The sequence below is a fragment of the Trichogramma pretiosum genome, unplaced genomic scaffold, assembly GCF_000599845.2.
Source record: "Trichogramma pretiosum strain Unisexual culture from Peru unplaced genomic scaffold, Tpre_2.0 scaffold8, whole genome shotgun sequence".
NCBI classification, from domain to species: Eukaryota; Metazoa; Arthropoda; class Insecta; order Hymenoptera; family Trichogrammatidae; genus Trichogramma; species Trichogramma pretiosum.
The window spans coordinates 2,061,093-2,079,562 of record NW_019641699.1 but is presented as its reverse complement, the minus strand read 5'-3'; the positions used below and the strand labels follow the sequence as shown (position 1 = coordinate 2,079,562).

Genomic DNA, 18,470 nt, shown 5'->3' with positions numbered 1-18,470 from the left:
TGATTCATTTGCAACGACGATTTTTTTTCAACTGTTACAACGTATCAAAATGATCATTGAAATATAATACCGAACATCATGAAAAATTATTAAAAATACTGCATCAATTCAATATATTAATTTTCTGAACATCATTGATTTTTTTAGAATCAATACATGAAGTTTTTCAGATGTTTGTAAGAATCATTCCCATTAAGAAAGGTGCACCAAAGCTAGATTAAAAATAAAAATTCTTGATACCGTTTATAAAATTCTAAAAATTAATATTTAAGTAAGTATGTATTTTTATTTCAGTATTAATATAATTAATCGAATATTTATAATCATATATTTAATTAGCCATCATTTTTAAAACATAATTTTTCATATACATAGGATTATTCAACTGTTTATAAGCGTTATTAAACATTAAATAATAGTAGCTGGGAGATGGACGGATTCCTTTCACATTCACACAAATTAAAGTTCCTCTATCGATGATTTGAGAAAACATTTTCCCCAAAATCTCATTGGAGAGGGTCTGATTTGTCTTTCGACCGACGAAACGTTCATTTCAGTTTAACTATTGAGGATATCATGTCTATTGAATAACAATTTTAATTTATAACTCATAAGGCTATAATTCTGCTTACTCAAAATGGAGCTCTTTCAAACAAAATTCATTGCTGAAACAAAAGAACAGTTTTTTGAGACGTTCAACTGGAGCCAATGCAATCCCTTTGATTGTAAAGTAGAGCACTTTAGAAAATTAATTAACTATTTGAACTCAGTTGTATTTTTTGAATTTTCTCTTCTGAAAAATAAATCTATGAGTTTACTCCGAATCATCGTTAGTGTTGTAGTTCTAACAAAGGTAAATATTAATTATTGAACTTGTACGATTTAAGTTGATTGCTTTATTTTGTTTTTTTTTCAGTTTGTAAACATATTCACGCATTCATACGCATCTTATGTGACTGTATCATTCCTCGAATTCGATACATACTCTCTCGAAGCTCTAATAAGTTTGTATTATTATTATTGTGTAGCCACGTGTGTGTCATTGGTTTACATTTGGAAACGTAAGGTAACTAGTAACATAAAATAAAAACTTTTTCGTAGATTTCACGATATTTTTTAATTAATACAAAATATTTTTACGTAGTCAATAAAAATGTTTCAAGTTATTCAATTGCATCTTCTGGTCATGCACAATTATCCAAATGAAGATTTAAGCCTTAGAATGCGAGTACCAATGTCATGGGGATATAACTTTACAAAGTTTTGCAATTGTACTTTATCTTATAATATTGATTTGATCCAATATAGAAATGTTGAGTACTACTTAAAATGGGATATTTTATCATTGCAGCCCTTTTATTTGTATTTGGTATAATTTCAAGTTTGTGGATCTTTCAGTCGAAACCCTTAGCATCCGAAATCGACGAATACAATTGGCTAAAGAAGTACCTTCCACATGTTTCTGATAGATATAACTTGATGTTATTTCAGTCCATCATTTTATTTAATGCATCGTTAATTTTACTATCCTTATTTTGGACAAACTACAATGCGTATTCATCATTTTTAATTGGGCTATTCAATACCATAACGTAAGAGTTGATTGTTTCTCACATCAATATAAAATGGCACTTTTATAATTTTTATAAAATATTGTATACTGCAGTCAACGATTGAACCGTGTGAAAGAACGTTACTATTACGGAACAGATGACGCGGGCCAATCATTTACCGAAGAATTGAAGAGCATCAAAGAGCATCACCAAAAAATAATGAGGTGATCATTCGTTGAGCAATAATTATAGTTCAATCTGAATAATAATTAAATAACATTTTGTGTCACACAGTACCTTGAAAGAACTTAGAAATTTTTTCAACCAGTTGTACAACGTGTTAAGTATGTTCATCGTGAAAACTCTTGCTTCAATATTAATTTTCTGCTGTTTACACCCGGATAACCGATACGAAGTGTTCGGTTGCGCTACGATCATCTCGCAATTGGGAGCTAGCCTGGCATATTTACTCGTGGTACATCTCATGTCGAGGAGGCTAATGCGCAGCTCTTACAGAATCGCTCACACAGGGTAATTACAAAAACAAACAGCAGTGCAAACTGCGTACACACAGTTACGCAAAGAATATATTCAAATTTGAAATTATATACAGTTCCAGTTTGTACGACGAGCGTGAATTGACCAAGGAAATGATAGAATTGCTCGAGCCTATTGCACAGCTGGCAACTGAGAACATTGATTCAAAGGCTGAAGTTTGGATAATGAGTGTTTATTCGTTCTTTTTCAAAGTTGTTACTCTTTATCGTACATATCATGCAAAAACGCTCGATGTCTATCGTCATTTGAACATTATTCACCTTGTTTCAGGTTTTATCGTTCCTTTGCCCATGTCTTAAAAGCACAAAGTTCTATGAGGAATTCACACGTAAGTACTCATAAGAATTACGGCTCGGGGTATATTACACTTTTACATTCATTCGCGATGATATATTTCATGAATTCTTCAAATAATTATGATTTAATATATGATCATGACGAGAGATATACATAGACGCTGAAATGTAGTGAACATTAGGGTGCAAGAATTTTTCATATTAGGCTTTAGTTTGAGTAAAACGTTTTAGCTTCCGAACTTAGTAAAATTTTTTGTGAGATTTTATAGAAAAATAATCACAAGAGAGTTTTAACAGTAAAAAAAGTTCTTAAATCTGTTTATTCGATCAGAATAAATATTTCCGATTTGTAATTTTATTTATTTTACTTTTCTTCGAGAACACTAGAGGGTTATTGAAATTTTTACATGTTTACTATTTAATTTGAGAATGAAACAATTCATATAATACATCAAATTTAAAAGGAATAAAATTATGATAAAAAATTGTCAATCGAGAGGCTTTTCATGGATGTCAAAAATAAGCGACTCCGAAGCTGGATAATTAATTTTATGATTGTACAGCCGAACCTGGAGCTCTGGAAGTCGATATGCATGTGAGGGAAGGTTTTTAATAACCGCCGAGGGACTTATTCTTGAGGCTGGCGTCAGCTTCGTCTCCGAGCCGATCCGAGCCAACATCAACCACGTCGGGTGGGACAACATTGGTCTCTTCGTCGCACAGCTCGCTGACCTCGGCGGCCGAGGGTATGGTAGCCAGGGGGCGCACCATTAGAGCCGCCCTCGCAGGAGAAGCAGGAGAGTCGGGCTCTTGAACGGCGTGCTGGCGTTGCAGTCTAGGAGTCTTGGATCGGCAAGCGGACTCGTGAGAAGCGGCGCTCGATCGAGTGTGCCACGTGCTCGTGCTCGCCGTTGTGCCCGATCCCGACGAATCGTTGCGAGAAGAGCTCAGATTCGAATCCGACGAGGCCTTGCGGCTGCTTAGCCACGACGAGCTCCGACGCTGGCCATCGAGAATTCTGAAAATAATATTTCTGTCACCTCCATTACAATGATACTTTATCCGATTTATCACGTCCTTCGATTTTTCATTCATAATTCAATTCTTTCATACAATTTTGACTGTATGTAACATTGACCTTTTTAGTTCCATCAAATGAAAGAATAAAGAATAAAATAAATTAACAATTTTTTGTATCTTTTTGGGAAAAATCTTGCAAATACATTTCGAAAAAGCTACGTAAATACTTTTGTTTTATTATTCCAATTGATCACATGTTTTATTTGAATCGCTCAAATCAATAAATATCCGAATAAACTTACCTCATTTGAACGGACGAGCTACATTGTTGATTTTTCAATGAATCTGATCGAGACGAAGAGTAATTTTCGCTGAACGACAGGGAAGAGGCTATTTTACGGTCGATTCTCGCGTTTGCCGAGGCACCAAATGTCATTTCGTTTGCGGGCGAATTATCATCGACATGTCTTTGACGACGCGAGCTCCGATTTCCGAAACACGACCAGTTGAGCTTTCCTCGCAACCAACAGGCCAAGCGCCTTTCTTCGGCGTCAACGGAATCGTCTACGTGAGTCAGTGGATTGTCCTTGGTCAACGCGGCAGTTGGAACAGCGCAACGACAGCTGACTCGATGATAAACGGTACTTTGCTGTGGTTGAAAAGCTCTGGAACCTGAGCCTCCAGCCAAATGACTGTTTGTATTGGCCGGAGTGAGCTTGTTGCTAAAGTTGGAGCTGTTGTGGCGGCACTTGCCGATCGTTTTGTTGATTCGCGACTCCTCGATCGACTTGAAAATCTGTACGCAGTCCTTTTTGAATTGCTTCGTGAGAATTGCGTAGAGGAAGGGATTGCAACAAGAGTTCAGGGGCAGCACGAAGACGGCGAAAATTTTGGCCTCCTCCAGACTGACCAGGCGCAATCCGAAGACCGCCGTGAGGGAGAAAAAAGCGATCGGCGACCAGCAGAGAAAGTCGGTAAAGACGAGAAGGGCCATTCGCTTGGCTATCCTCGTGTCGTTGGAGTTCCAAGCTTGGGAGCCTCTGATGGCGTAGTACATTCTCAGGTAGCAGCCGATGAGAATGAAGAAGGCGAGCCCGTTCACGAGCATGAGAAAGACAACGTAGGCCAGAGAAAGCGGGTCCTCCGTCTCGAAGGGCAGGCAAATGGCGAACTTGCGATAATCCGAGATGCCGAGGAGGGGCATCGAAGCCATCGATATGGCGAAGAGCCAGCCGATGCTCATGATCCAAGTGGCGCGTCGCAGAGTCAGTCGCTTGTTCAGACGCATCGCGTGGGTGATGGCGTAGTTGCGCTCGAGAGTGATCACGGCCAAGGTGTACACGCTGAGCTCCGAGCTGAGCACCCCCAGGAATCCAGCCAGCTGGCAGCTGCGAGACATCTGCCATCGGATGCCGTGTTTGCGGAAGCTGCCCAGCGTTGCAACGTCCACCACGGCCAAGAAAGCTGCGAAGCGAATTTCAATTAGGCCGGTCCATAAACAAGTAGTGACATAGGCTTCTGATTCTGGACTAGAGCCGCAAACCACCCCTGTCTGGTACATAAGGCCTACTTTCCAATCTAAATATCATTGTTTATAGCAGTTGGGCTTGTTCATAAAAATTATTGTTAATCGTTATTTTTGCAATAGTATGTAATTACTAGGACCTAACTGCCGTCACTTTCAATTAATATTTTTAAATAGTCTTGTGCCACGGCTTTTTAAAGAGTCTCTATGAGTGCAAAAGCCAGTAGATAGTTCTCTACCGACACCGATTCCGAGTGTAATAATAGCTCAAAAAATCTGAAAAAATTCCAATATACAAAACCTTGATTTTTCCAGATTTTTTGGACTTTCGCAGGTTTAAAAATAATATTAATAATTTCAAGGAAGCTGCTTGATTTGACAGACCAAAATGTTTCCGCCTTATTTTAGGTTTAAAATGTACAGTCCCTCAATTTTTCTCGTCAAAAGGAATGTTGTCGAAGAACAAAATGGTTTTTATGAACCATTCGAAAAAATAATAAAAAAAGAATCAATGAATAGCAGATAGTTCTGAGTTTACATAAAACCTTTACACCACAAAAAATATGAAAAATGTATTCGTAGCAATAACGATAATGTTTAGGGTAGAAAGTATCCCTGTTGTTAGACGGGGGTGGTCTTCGCCTCAATTGATCCAGAACTCAGATAGCCTCTCCACTCTATAAAAATAAGCTGCTGCCAAGCGCACCTAAGTAGAGGCCCATGAAGAAATCCGCTGCAGCGAGGTTGCAGACGAGAAATCTCGGTACGTCCAATTTGCTGCGCGAAAATACGAGGACCAAGACGACCAGACCGTTGCCCAGAAGGGCTAGCAAGAAGACGATCCACACGCCGCAACGAAGTGTCCACCAATCGAATAGATCTCGGCACGGTGAGAAGGGACCTTTAGTTGATTAATTATGTAACGCTTAAGTGAGTTTTTGCTCGATCGTCGAATACTCACCTGGAAGCGGCAGACATTTTACGTTCTGCGGGTCTAACTGAGCGGATTTTGTCGTCTGGCTGTTTTCGTCTTCAAAGTACTCCTCGAGATAGGCAGGTAAGTGACCTGGATACGTGAAATCCGAACCGAAGTTGTCCCAAAGCTCGTTGATTTTCGAGCCGAATTTATCGCTCAAGTTATCTGAAGTATGAATAAAAATAATTTAAACTATTCCAAATTATTTAGAGCTGGAAAAATGTCTATGACTTGGCTTACTCAATTGGGGCCAAATATCTGTGAGATTCGAATTCCATAAGCTCAGATCAAACTCGTCGTCCGAGGGAAAAAGCACTGACTCATGCAACAATTGCGACCTTTCGGTGGCCTCGGCGGAAGAGTCACTAGATTTTGAGCTCGCTGGCAGATTGGCAAAGTAACAGCAATGATAAGCGTAAGACAATATCATTGTTCTGATTCTTGGAAATTCACTGGGCGCTGGGAATTCCCTTAGAACTGGATTATTGAAGGTCTTGAGGTGAAGCAAGTGCGAGAGACCTTTGACCGGTAGGGAAGGAAATACGTTGTTACCCAAGTTTCTGTAAATCAAACGACAAGAAACCATTTACGAGTTTGGACTTTTGTTTTCGTACTTTTATCCGACTTACAAATCTTCGAGTTTCGTAGTGTGGATGAAAGCCTCCGGATGAATGAACTCGATTTGATTGTTTTGTAGATTTCTGTTGTCCACGAAAATGAAAATTTTTCAATTCATACGTTCTTGAAAGAAGAGTTGATGACAAACTTACAGAACTTGTAGTTGCGTTAGTCCAGTGAATGCTTCATTTGAAATGATTTTTATGTTGTTATTTGGTATAAGAAGGTCGTAAAGCATGTTCAAGTTTTCGAATGGACGGCCATCCAGTGTTAATATACTATTGTATGCTAAATCTCTGAAAATCAGTAAAATATGTTTTAAGAAACTAAGACTAGTACATCCTTTCATTTCTGAAAGTTGACTATATGGACATAAATTTTCGAATTGTGAAAATAATTGTTATGTCATGCTTCATTCGTTACGCATACGTACAAGACCCTCAGTTCATGACAATTTTTTAGATTTGGCATTGTAATCAGTAAATTAGACTTGAGATCTCTGAAAATTGTTGATAAAAGTTTAACGATTTATGTAGTTAAAATAGATCTTTTAAGCAAATATACTTACAAACTCCTTAATTTAGGCGAATTCAGGCAGAGATCATCGGGCACATGAGTAAGGGAAGCTCGATCAATTTGCAATATCTCAAGTGAGCGGCAAGATTTAATGTCGGGAAATTTATCTAATACTTTTGTGTTTGACAAAGTTCTGGAGAAAACCATTTTTTGATTTATTAATTATCACAAATCTCAATGACTCTAGGCATTAGATAAAAATAAACACTAAAACATTATCATTTCAATTAAAAGCTCTCACGCTAAACCCAAAAGAATAAAGGAGTACTTTGGTTCATTGCAATTACATCTGAAGCAAAAAGAAGAAAAAGTTGTGTAAAGTGAGTAAAATCATGAGAGAGCCACGATCGTTAGGAATTCGGAAGGAGATAATTCCAAGAAACATTGCACAAAGTTGGTCGATTCGATTACTTGGAATTACAAGTTTAATTATTAAAAACTCCACAAACTAGATCAATTTGGTTACTCGGGTTACTTCATTATTTGATTTATTTTATTTGGGAACGAGGTTACAACCCCATATGGCCTCGTACTCGAGATTACTTGGAGTTTTTAGGATTTGGTCAAAATTTGTCTGTTGTCAGTCATTGAATAGTAAAAAAATAAACAAAAAATGTATAAAATATACAGTTACACCAATTGCATGTGTAAAATGTACATATGAATTGTAATCCACCCGTCAATTAAGTTTGCTGTACCTGAGCGAAAAAGGATTATCTTAAAAGTTACTTAATTTAGTGAAGAGGAGCCGTTAGCGAGTCACGAAACAAAACAAAATTAAAGAATGTGAAGTGGCTCTAATTACCCTTTGAAAAAATTGTAAAAACGCAGTTTACTCTTTTATGTTGAAAATTTTACTCTTTTGACTTTAGTATGCTCAGCTTAAGAAAAATACTATTATAAAAATAGACGTACAATTTTTTCAATCGATGTAGATGCTGAAAAGCTTGCTCATCTATTTTTTTAATTGGATTTGCTCGAAGATCTAACGACAACAGATGTTTTGCATCTCGGAAACTTGAAGCCTCAAGTTTATAGATTCTGTTGTTTGATAAAGATCTGGAGTAAAAAATTTAAATGTATTTACTAGATTTACTTTTGAAATTTCCACACATTGGGTCCAGATAATTTAATCCTTGCAGAACAAGATTGTACTAACTTATGAAATGTAAACACTGATAAAAAATAACAACTTACAATTCCTCTATTTGTTGTTCCGAAGGAAATAAAAAATTTTCTAATTCATTATCATTTAGTTCTCTGAAATAAAAATATGAAATAAATTTGAATAAGCTGTATAAATATGAAGCTTTATTTTATTTCTAGAAATTAAATTTGTCCTCACAAAACTAAGAGTCCCGTAAGATTCTCAAAAGCCTTAGCATCGATTTGACGCAAACGATTTTGTTTCAATAATCTGTGGAGCATAAAAAAATATGTGTAAAACTATAATCGTTAATTATTATTTTAATGATATAAGTTGAAATATTTTCATATTTTATCTCCGAGTTATTTTAGAGGCTGCTGTTGATTTACGCGAATCAATAACAACTTAAAATTCATACACTTTTTCATATCGAAGTTTAACAAGAACTATAAATCAAATCAGATATTGAATTATGTCAAGTTAATGCTAATTCTAATGTACGCACGAGAAATTTTTACGCGCGAGTCAAGTCTTTTATGCGATTCTGGAAGGGACCTGTATCATAATGAGAAAAATATTGATACTTACAGAGTATGAAGGTTCGGATAATCCACAAAAGCCTTAGGTGGAATGAAGGTCAGGTTATTGCTAGTCAAATCTCTGTAACAAGTATAAAGAAAGACAATACAATATCCAATATTGCTTGTAAATTTTCTGTGATCATTTAAGTTTTGTCAAAAAACTTGCATATTTTTAACACTCTATATAGTATTAATATTATTTTTTTGAATCATAAAACCAACTGAATTAAAAATATTTTGAAATGACTCATAATCTTCTGAACAAAAAAAAACAATCGGAGGAGTTTGAGGATATCTTTTCGACTGCTAAACTAGCAAGTAAATAGTATTCAACTTGAAATGGGAAATTTTTCAGATCCTTAAAAAAGAGGTAAAGTTTGTGATATTTTTGTTTACTATTATAAATGAGACCGCTTCAATTATCATAAAGCCATAAAATTCGGTAATATCTTTTACCAATTCATGTGTATACGTACATCATCGCAAAAACTGAAAGAGATCTTTCGAAACCATAAAACTTTTATCGATTCTCGGGCATAAAAAGTCTACATAAGTACATATATTTGTCGTAAATTATATATTTCAACAGTAAAAACAGATATAGAGCCTCGGAATTTTCATGAACGACTTAAAATCATAGATGGATGACATATTTTACCATGTCTCAAACAAATGTGCCAAATTATTTCAGTTTTTCATTCAAATACGATGAGCACAATTTGTGTTTTTTCCTCCCCATGGCACATTGTTATGAGACCTGACTCGCATTAACTGAATAAAATATGGATTCATTCTTGTATTTGATTATAATTTAATGGCATATTCTAAAAGGTGAAATTTCAGTAGTGCAGAAAACCATATACCATAAGTCATTTTTGGAAGAATCTGTCCAAAAAAGATACAGCCTCAGTTATTATTAAGAAAATTAAATTTTTCGTTACATGAGGCCATTTTCATTCTCAAAAACATTAATAGATGTATTGACCCCTTAAGTTACTGCATGATAACCGAGCAGTGGGTGTGTAATACATGTCATTGGAAATAATGACAATGTTGACTTGAACATTTTCATCGAAATAAAAAACCACGATAAGTTCACACATTACTTTTCGGTTCTACAGGAATTGTCGATTGGAAGAAAATATTAATCTCTATAATAATGAAGAAAAGTATGGTCGTGTGGTCGAGTTTGGCAAGCACGGAAAAGTTTACATTTGACAAACATTTTATATCGGGAAAGCGAGTTTTTATTGACAAATAAGGTTTGCTTACGATTGAAAGTGAATGTTTTCAATCGAGAGCGTTTCATAGCCTTCGCAAAAATTAGCAGAAGTAACGCGAAGGAAATTTTTTGAAATTTGACAGGCGAGATTGAATTGGCTAGTAGTACACTTTTTGCTGGTTCCATGTCTGACGTCACGAGGATTGACGAGATATCCAGCCGTCCAGCTGAGTTTCTCTATACTTTTTCACCCGGATTAATCCATCAGACTGTTTGTTTTTTATTTTACAAACGAATCGTTAGATTTTCATCTCGGTCGAGTGTCCGACAAAGATTCCTATCAAATTAACTTTTCAGGTCATTCGTTGCCTTTTTCCCATTCAATGTGCTTCAACGTGCTTGGCCGTTGCTGGGTGTTCAGTTGCTTCGCGACACTTACTCATGAAGTGATTTTTTCAGATGAATGAGCATAATACGATGATAATTAAAAGTAAGCTGTGATAAGGGGTGATTGTAGAATTATTATTGATTGGTTGGATTTGATCTAATTCAGTGTAAAAATTATGGTTTTTGTTTGCCACTTTCGAATCAGCTAAGAAAAAGCATTAAGAGTTCAGACAAAGTGTTTGAGCCCAAAAAATGTGATATATGATGAATCAGTAATGATCCCGTTTTCCACAGTCAAATAATAATATATTTTTAAAAATTTGTGCAAGAGCAGTAATATGATTTTCAAGCTGTACTATTCTATTACTTAGGTGCGAACAAGGAATAATAAAAAGAGGTTTTGTGCTTATTATGTGGGCCAATCACTATGATTTATGTTCTTTTTTTCTCTTTGGCATTGAACTTTATTATATATCTCATGTATACGAACAATGATGTATTAAGTGCAAGTTGAGTTATCTCTTCTTTTTTCAAAAAGACAATTGCTTCTTACTATAATTATATTTAAAATTTCTGTTTTATCAGTTTTACTCTGGAGTGAAATTGTTTTTCGAAATATTTTAGCAGTTGCGTACACTTTTATTTTATCCAGTAAATTTTAATTTGAATAAGCAAAATATATTTAATAAGTACAGATTTTTGACTTGCGTTTTTAGACTTGACAGACCATTACGGAAATTCGTAAGCAAGCTCTGTGAATTTTCCGATGATAGATATGCGAATTAAATTGTATTAAATTTTGAATTTTACAATAGCAAATTCCCAAAATGTTAGAGCCATATTGTTTAGGCCTTTTGGGGCATTACTTTTTGAATTAAGACAATGAAGACCAACTTCAGACCTCTGAAAAGGATCTTTGATAGACGTTCTTACAAATTCTATTATAATTTTGGGTCACGAGTCACATCAGAAACAACAATTTTTATAAGAATTAAAAAGAAAAAATGGTCTTTTATTATTTTTATTCATTTCAATGCTTCAAAAACAGCTTTTTTCTTGGGTAAAATCTCTTGGGCCCAATTTTTTTGTAGGCGTCATCCAGAGTTTATTAATATTCGGAGTCTCACAGCATAAAATATTTTATCATCTATAAACAAGTCTCAAATACTGGTACTCATACAATCTACATTATCAACCAATTTTAAGTTGATTCAAATGGCTTCTCTGAATATTGTTTTGCGTTCAATACAAAACGGGCCGCTAAAATAGACGATTAGTCAGTCGAAACGGTGCAAAGTTCTTTATGTAGTCATAACTTAATGGAGCTTTTCTGTGGACTCTGTAGCGTCGCTATCGTACTTCACCTCAACGCCATAAAGCTAATTGAAAAAAAAACGCACTCACGCGTACAACATTGTTAGCATTCGTGCTTAGTCCGATACGAATCTAAAAGCTTTGGGTTAGAAGAAAAGCTGCGAGAACGCCTGGCGATGGAGAATTTAGGAAGTGCGCGTAAAAAATGAAAAGGCAACAATAAGTAAACACGCGTTCAATATACCTTCGACAAGAAGGGGAACACGCCTTCGAGATCCGATCACAAGCCGAAACGTTCAAAGATGATTTCGTCCTTTTTGCGGCTGCAAGTGCCACAAGCTCAGTTTGCTTAAAATTATGAAAGTGTAATAAATCAATATATCACTAGAGCACGTTTTGAGCTAGAAGCTTAAATTTATAACTGATCCCACTGCCAAGTAACTACGCACTACTGCAAATTAGCGAACACTCGTGTGCTATACCGAATGGATATATATTTTAATCGCAGGCTAAGTCATCGGATCATTTTAAGCTTTTGAAAAAAAGAGTGATCACGATGTTACTGATGAGCACACCTGCTCTGCCTTTTATTCAATAAAGTCGAAAAACATCCTTGAGCTGAAGTAAATAATTTATTTGTCATTAGACTTGGTCATTCGATAGGACGGTAGAAAAATAAGGCATAAAGAAAGTGACTGTCGATAGGTATAGATGGAATCCTCGAAAGATATCGATGCATGTACTCTCGTACGCGTAGAACTGAAGGGAAGAACTGAGAAAGCATTAAAATGGACATAAAAGTACACTCTCGGCTTTTAAAAGGCCATTGAGATTCATAAATATGTAGGGTACTCGGGCCTCGCACGGCTCAAGTCTAGCATTAAAAAAAAAGTACTTTAAAACAATAAATCGAGGCGTGGCGTGGCGTAGGTAACATCGCTGGGGCTCGAGCAGCAGAGAGGAGCCAGGAGAGAAGTACGCGATAGGTACATGAGAATTACGTGGCTGTGATATAGCGTATGAAACTTTGCGCCATGTATATATCGCTCGTATAAAGTTCAATATTATCTACGACGCTTGGGCATTTATTTATGATTTGGAAATTTTACCTTTCCCAGCACTGCACCTGATTCTGCGAAAGTCTATCGCTTATAGAGCTAACGACAGCAGGCTTATATACGTAGAACTTTTTACACAGCTCGACAAGGAGCAAAAAATAATTTTCGCTTCCTGTGCAGATCCGAGGGATGGTATGAGAAGGGCTCGTATAAGACGTTCGCAACTATTGTCTTCCATCCGAAGCTTTTGCGCGCACGAGCGTTAACTCTTTACGAGCTTTTCCTTTTTTCTCCCGATCTTTTTGCTTCGCAAAAGAAATTTGACTCGTTACATTTCGAGGCGTGTTTGTCTTTCGTGTTTCGCTACATAATTTCAGCTACGAATACGAGCAGAACTTAGCTATTCCGATCAGATAAGCAGACTGTAATCAGAAATTTTTCAAATTTTTTCCACATTGTTTGCTCTCTTTTTTAACAGAAATTTTTTTTTTTTACCTTTTCGAATGTAAATCTGCAGTTTGACAAATATTTTAGCAAAAAATAGCTTCAGTAATGCAGATGTTAGGAAAAGAGAGATGGAGAATTTCTAAACCGAGTATAAACCCTCACGCTGCGCTCGGTGGCGTACAGCGTAATAAAAGCTATACACACGCAGAAGCTCTGATTCGCCAACTCAGCGTCGGCCTCGTAAATAAGGATTCCCTCCTTGCCCCTCGGCCGCCCGACGACGACGACGACAAGTCTTAGCTGTAGGAAACTGTTGCTCGCTACGTTGGCCTATATATATTTTATACGCATATATGTGTACACATATAAGCGAATTTCAGGTCCGATGTTCTTGACGTTTCTCTACTCGCCATGCGAGGCTGCGACAAAATAGTCCATGGAAAAGCGTCTATTACATAGCGCACGGAATTCTTATGAAATACATACACGCGTAAAAATGCGTAGAAATTTAGTCAAATTTAAATAGAAAATAATAAAAAAATCAGATAGTTGAATTATTTCGCGCATCGAAAACTAGATAATAGTCAAATCAATCAAATGGCAAACAAAAGATTATACTTTACTCGATGTATTGCAATCTTACAGTTTCGCTTATCTGATGTATGAAGGTATAATTTTGCAAGAAAAAAGACTGGTTTTTTATGTGACGTGAAATGTTCGCTTGATGATGTATACGATCAACTTTAACTTAAGGAAAAATCTATCGAAACAATCTTTGAATTATTCTGCCGTATTACTTTCTTTCTTTCTATCGATTTTTGAAGCATCTCGGTGATGTCAAATCTTCCTCCCTGTATACGCTTATACGTACGAAGAACGAAATTGTCTTCTCTGCGCGAGATCGAATGGCATTTGAGAGAAAGATCGCAAAAAGATAAGCGAGAGAGAAACTTTCCACCCACATTGCTTTGCCAAAAAATAAAAATCCAACGGATACTACTGGGATTCGGACAGAATACATGTATGAAAATAGCGGTAAGTTCATATATGGAGCATAGTCATTAAGAGCTCATGGAAAATCGTCACTTTTTTCAAACATGGTTGAAGCAGAAAGAGGAATAGAAGAAATAATCTCTTATTTAATGGTCATCTACTTTCTCATTTCTGTCTACAACAATTTACAGAATAATACGTGGAGTTATAAATAAGTAAGTCAGCTGTAGACTCTTTATCCCTTTCGATTGCATTTTACGGTGCTTTGGACGACGTGTATGCTTACTAGCGAAAGAAAAACGTTGGAATACATTTTCGTGTCTTTTCCCCTCTCGGGGCGACATAAAAACAAAACACAAGACGCTGCTCGTTTCTTTGCGTATATATTGCGACGTAGCCCTACACAATGAAGCAAATTTTGTTCTTTCGAGCCTGCATAATATACAGGCTTGCTATATTTTCACGAATATTGAGAAATCTTATTTTTTCTCCTTTTAACGCGAGGGTTTTTCATTGGAGGAATTGTTGTTTCTGCAACGTTATTTTGTACGTACACGGGTGGAATAGCGAGCTTGGGGAAGAAAAAGAACGAAAAGAGGGAGGGCAGACGTTCGAGCGAGATTCGAAGGTGATAAAACTGTCGTACGCAGCGGTAACGGCAACTGCCCCGACGTCGTAGCTATGCACAGCGGTAGCGGAAGAAGAGTAGAAAAAAGAACCGCAGACAAACACAAAAAAGGAGCAAAACACGAGATGGTTTTTCCTCGGCTCGTTTGAAAAATAAAAGTGAAAAGCAAATGGTTGATGGTAGCATTGATTGCCATCTAAAGCCACAACTGAGCTTACTTAGGAAACACAGTACAGAGCTCGCAACGTTCAAGACCCGAGTCGACTGCGGCGATTCTGCCACGAGAGGCAGGAAGGAGCAAAAGCTGTGGAGCTTTTATTTATTGGTGCGTAGGTTTGGTGTGAAGTGTATAGGCAACGAAGCCTATGCCACGATTGTTCAAGGTGCTTTTGAGATAAACGATGTCTCGAACTGTACTCACATTTTGGTAATTTGAGGAAAGCGAGGCAGCTGGGCCAGATCGGCGATACCAGCCTGCACGCAGTTCAATTCCGAAGCGCCGGTCTTGCGCACGATCATTTGGCATCCTCGTGGGCTCGGCTTCGTCGGCGTCGGCGTACTTGACGATACCACTGGGACACCGAGCAGAGCGGCGATCGGTAGCAGCACTGGCAGCCACATCTTCCGCCAGCCGAGTCGGCATATTTTTTGCTCATTTACACTCGCTCTCGATTCGGCGGGCTCTTTCGGGCATCGGTGCTCGAAGCTTTCGTCGAAGCTCTCGTGTACGCTTCGAGAGCGTGAGTCGATCGAGCTCGGTTGGAGCGGGAGAAAAAATACGATGCCAACTCGTGCTTGCACGCAGACAGGAGCGGCCGCTGTGCTCCGTACGTCCGCGCGGCCTCGAGTTTGCCGACTGAAGCGTTCTCTGCTCGACTATGTACTGGCAGCGGCTCTCGTGCGTAGTCGCGCGCGCACAGATTTTCCAGCTCCGACGACGACCACGACCACGACAATGACAGCTAATGAGATGCATTCCGCACGCGTGTCGAGGGCAGCATTGGCTATTTTATGCCAGTCGAGTGAAATTTCACAAGCTTTTTTCTTATAAACTTGATATCCACGATGATTTCCATCAAATAATACGAGTGATCTAAAAAAGATTATCGATGAACGATCGTTGCTCAGACAAACAATTTTCGATGCACGATTCTCCCTAGTACTATCAGTACAATCAACGGCTCCAAAAGTTCATTTGAGTTTTGAATTCATAGTACTTGCTCGATACACTTGGTCACGTGAGCAGTAGGTACTGATTGATTGAAAAGAGATTTTCCTCGACGTAAAGTTAATCAAATTAAAAAAAAGTAAAACTTAAATTTTGTTACAAATGTAATTTTAAATTTTCATTTAATTCGTAGCAAAAGTATGAATCAAGTAGATTTAATCAAGCTATAACCACCTCGAGATCATTTTTTTTGGATATTCAATCTCAAGAATCTTTTGAAGGATTCAAAATTAGCGTAAAACGAGACTTCATTGAGAAAATAGCCATTTAGATCTGATTTTCTAAGCAGGTAAAAATACATTTTTTTCAACGCATGAACCAAGATTTCGAATAAAATTCCGAAAAAATCACCAAGATCATTTTGAAAATTTTTATGGTCAGGGTTCTCGTTCAAATTTATAATGTGAAAATTTAAATAAATGATTTAAATAAACAGTTATAGAAACTTTAATTTATGCTATCCCACTCAATTGCGTATTTTTACTTACCATAATTCATTATTTGTGGTTAGCGGCAATTTTTTCTAATTCCGCCAGGATCATGCTTTGTCCTTCCCCGAAGCAAAACTCAAGTATAAAGTGGACGCTTTATATTTAGAAAATCCACTCTGACTCACCAAAACATATAACTCGCAATGAATTCATAATAATTAATCGAGATCTTGAGTTATAAACTTGAAGATTTTAACAATACTGAGAATGAATTCCTCGAATAGTGAACTTTTCAAATGATTTACGTGTTTTATTCATTCATTAAATAATACACTTTCATAGCTGTAAGATATATCTGTTTAAACGATGTTGCTCATCATATCTTGTATCGTCGCCCTACAGCGCTTGATAAACTCGAGAGGCAAAAAGGGATAGGGACGACAATATGAGCTTATGTTTTCAGTATAATAATCAAATAAGTTTATGTGTGACTTAAAAATTTAAATTTTAAGAAAATAATTAAATATTTTTATTCCAATTGATGATAATGATCTACTATTGGATTGATGAAATAATAAAAGTTTCTTCAATATATTTCATTGAATAAATAAATAACTATTATAAATTATGTTTTATGAATAGCATGTGCATAAATATAATATAGTTCATCAAAATTGAAAAAAAAGATGTATTGCCTTTTAAATTAAATTTTGTAATCCTGCATTGTGAAGGAATAATTAAACAAGAAACTCCTGCTGTGAATTGACGCGTAAATTACCAAACATGTGTAGATGATAATGAGTAATAATAGATACGTTGCATGGAAAGAGAAAATTGAGATGAAGTATATTTTATCGAATCGAATGAAACGTTTATATTCATCTTTGAGTTTGTTGTACCTATTACAATGGATTAAAAATTATCCTTAAAAATGACATTTTTATTTAATAATCTGAGTTACGTTGCACCTGTGCGAACCTGAGACGGTGCAGATTACAATAGCAGCGATAATTACAAAACTTAGTTCGTTGCTTCTCAGCTTGCATACGCCCATCTGCTCGCACCGGGTGCCTTCGCTCATATTCACCTGACTATTTGTCATTCTTACCTACATTTTAGAATATCCGGTTTCAAACAATACATGCTGCAGAAATTGTCTTTTAAAGGAATTACAGTGATTGTGCCTGACTATATGTTTGTTCACGGTGAAATGATCAAATAAAATATTTTCTCAATAATATCGTTTCTTAAAAATATAAACAACACAAATCAAATGAATGGCCATGCTATTGAACAATTCGTTGTAGACAGTATGCTTTGCAGTATTTTCTTAATCATCATTTAGGGTATCGGTTAAAATAATAAAGGAATTTACACGTAAACGCATATTAGTTTCTCGTTAGTTTTATGAAAGTCCATGAATGAAATGAATTAAACTTTTTTCTTGTGTTCATGTTTCTACTTTTATTGTTACATTGTAAATCGTTACATTTTTTATCAAATAAACATTTCATATAAATCGTACCATATAAATAATTACTTTAAATGTTATTCAATAATAAACATAAGCCAATTATATAAATACCATTATTATGTAAAGAAGAGTCTTAAAGCTTTGCTTTGAAACCCGTAAATATTTCATATATTTCAAGGGTACCATTTTATAAGATTATACCTATGGGATTTCATTAGTTTATACCGTATAGTTAGCTTAAATATTGTATGTATAATAACTTTTTGCTATGGATAAGGTCTATCTCGGTTATTTTCGGGACGTATCGGTTGCAGCACAAGGTGTGTTCTCATGCCCTCTAAATAAAACAAGATACGAGTTTTCTTATGACAAACAATGCAAGCCTCCATTTCAATCGAATACCAGTAAAACTTATAACTGTTTTCTTTGAAAATGTTG

At 36.3% G+C, this 18,470-nt stretch overlaps 2 protein-coding genes across 2 annotated transcripts; one reads left to right on the top strand and one right to left on the bottom strand.

The window, feature by feature from the left end:
• Positions 1-523: 523 nt before the first annotated feature.
• On the top strand, positions 524-3,155 carry LOC111694421. The gene is made up of 9 exons (XM_023462560.1): positions 524-853; positions 917-1,066; positions 1,145-1,271; positions 1,352-1,592; positions 1,667-1,777; positions 1,848-2,084; positions 2,167-2,302; positions 2,382-2,439; positions 2,971-3,155. The coding sequence occupies exons 1-9, from the start codon at positions 638-640 to the stop codon at positions 3,018-3,020; spliced, it is 1,326 nt and encodes a 441-aa protein (XP_023318328.1). The 5' UTR covers positions 524-637; the 3' UTR covers positions 3,021-3,155.
• LOC106652962 (lutropin-choriogonadotropic hormone receptor-like) lies at positions 3,023-15,520 on the bottom strand (the record flags this gene model as incomplete). Its single annotated transcript, XM_023462573.1, has 14 exons — positions 15,321-15,520; positions 8,858-8,929; positions 8,468-8,539; positions 8,320-8,382; positions 8,038-8,181; positions 7,115-7,255; positions 6,980-7,045; positions 6,699-6,842; positions 6,558-6,629; positions 6,169-6,488; positions 5,914-6,093; positions 5,659-5,853; positions 3,730-4,891; positions 3,023-3,425 (listed from the first exon to the last, which is right to left on the bottom strand). Coding segments are annotated over exons 1-14 (3,234 nt in total), but the record flags the coding sequence as incomplete, so codon positions are not given.
• Positions 15,521-18,470: the final 2,950 nt, after the last annotated feature.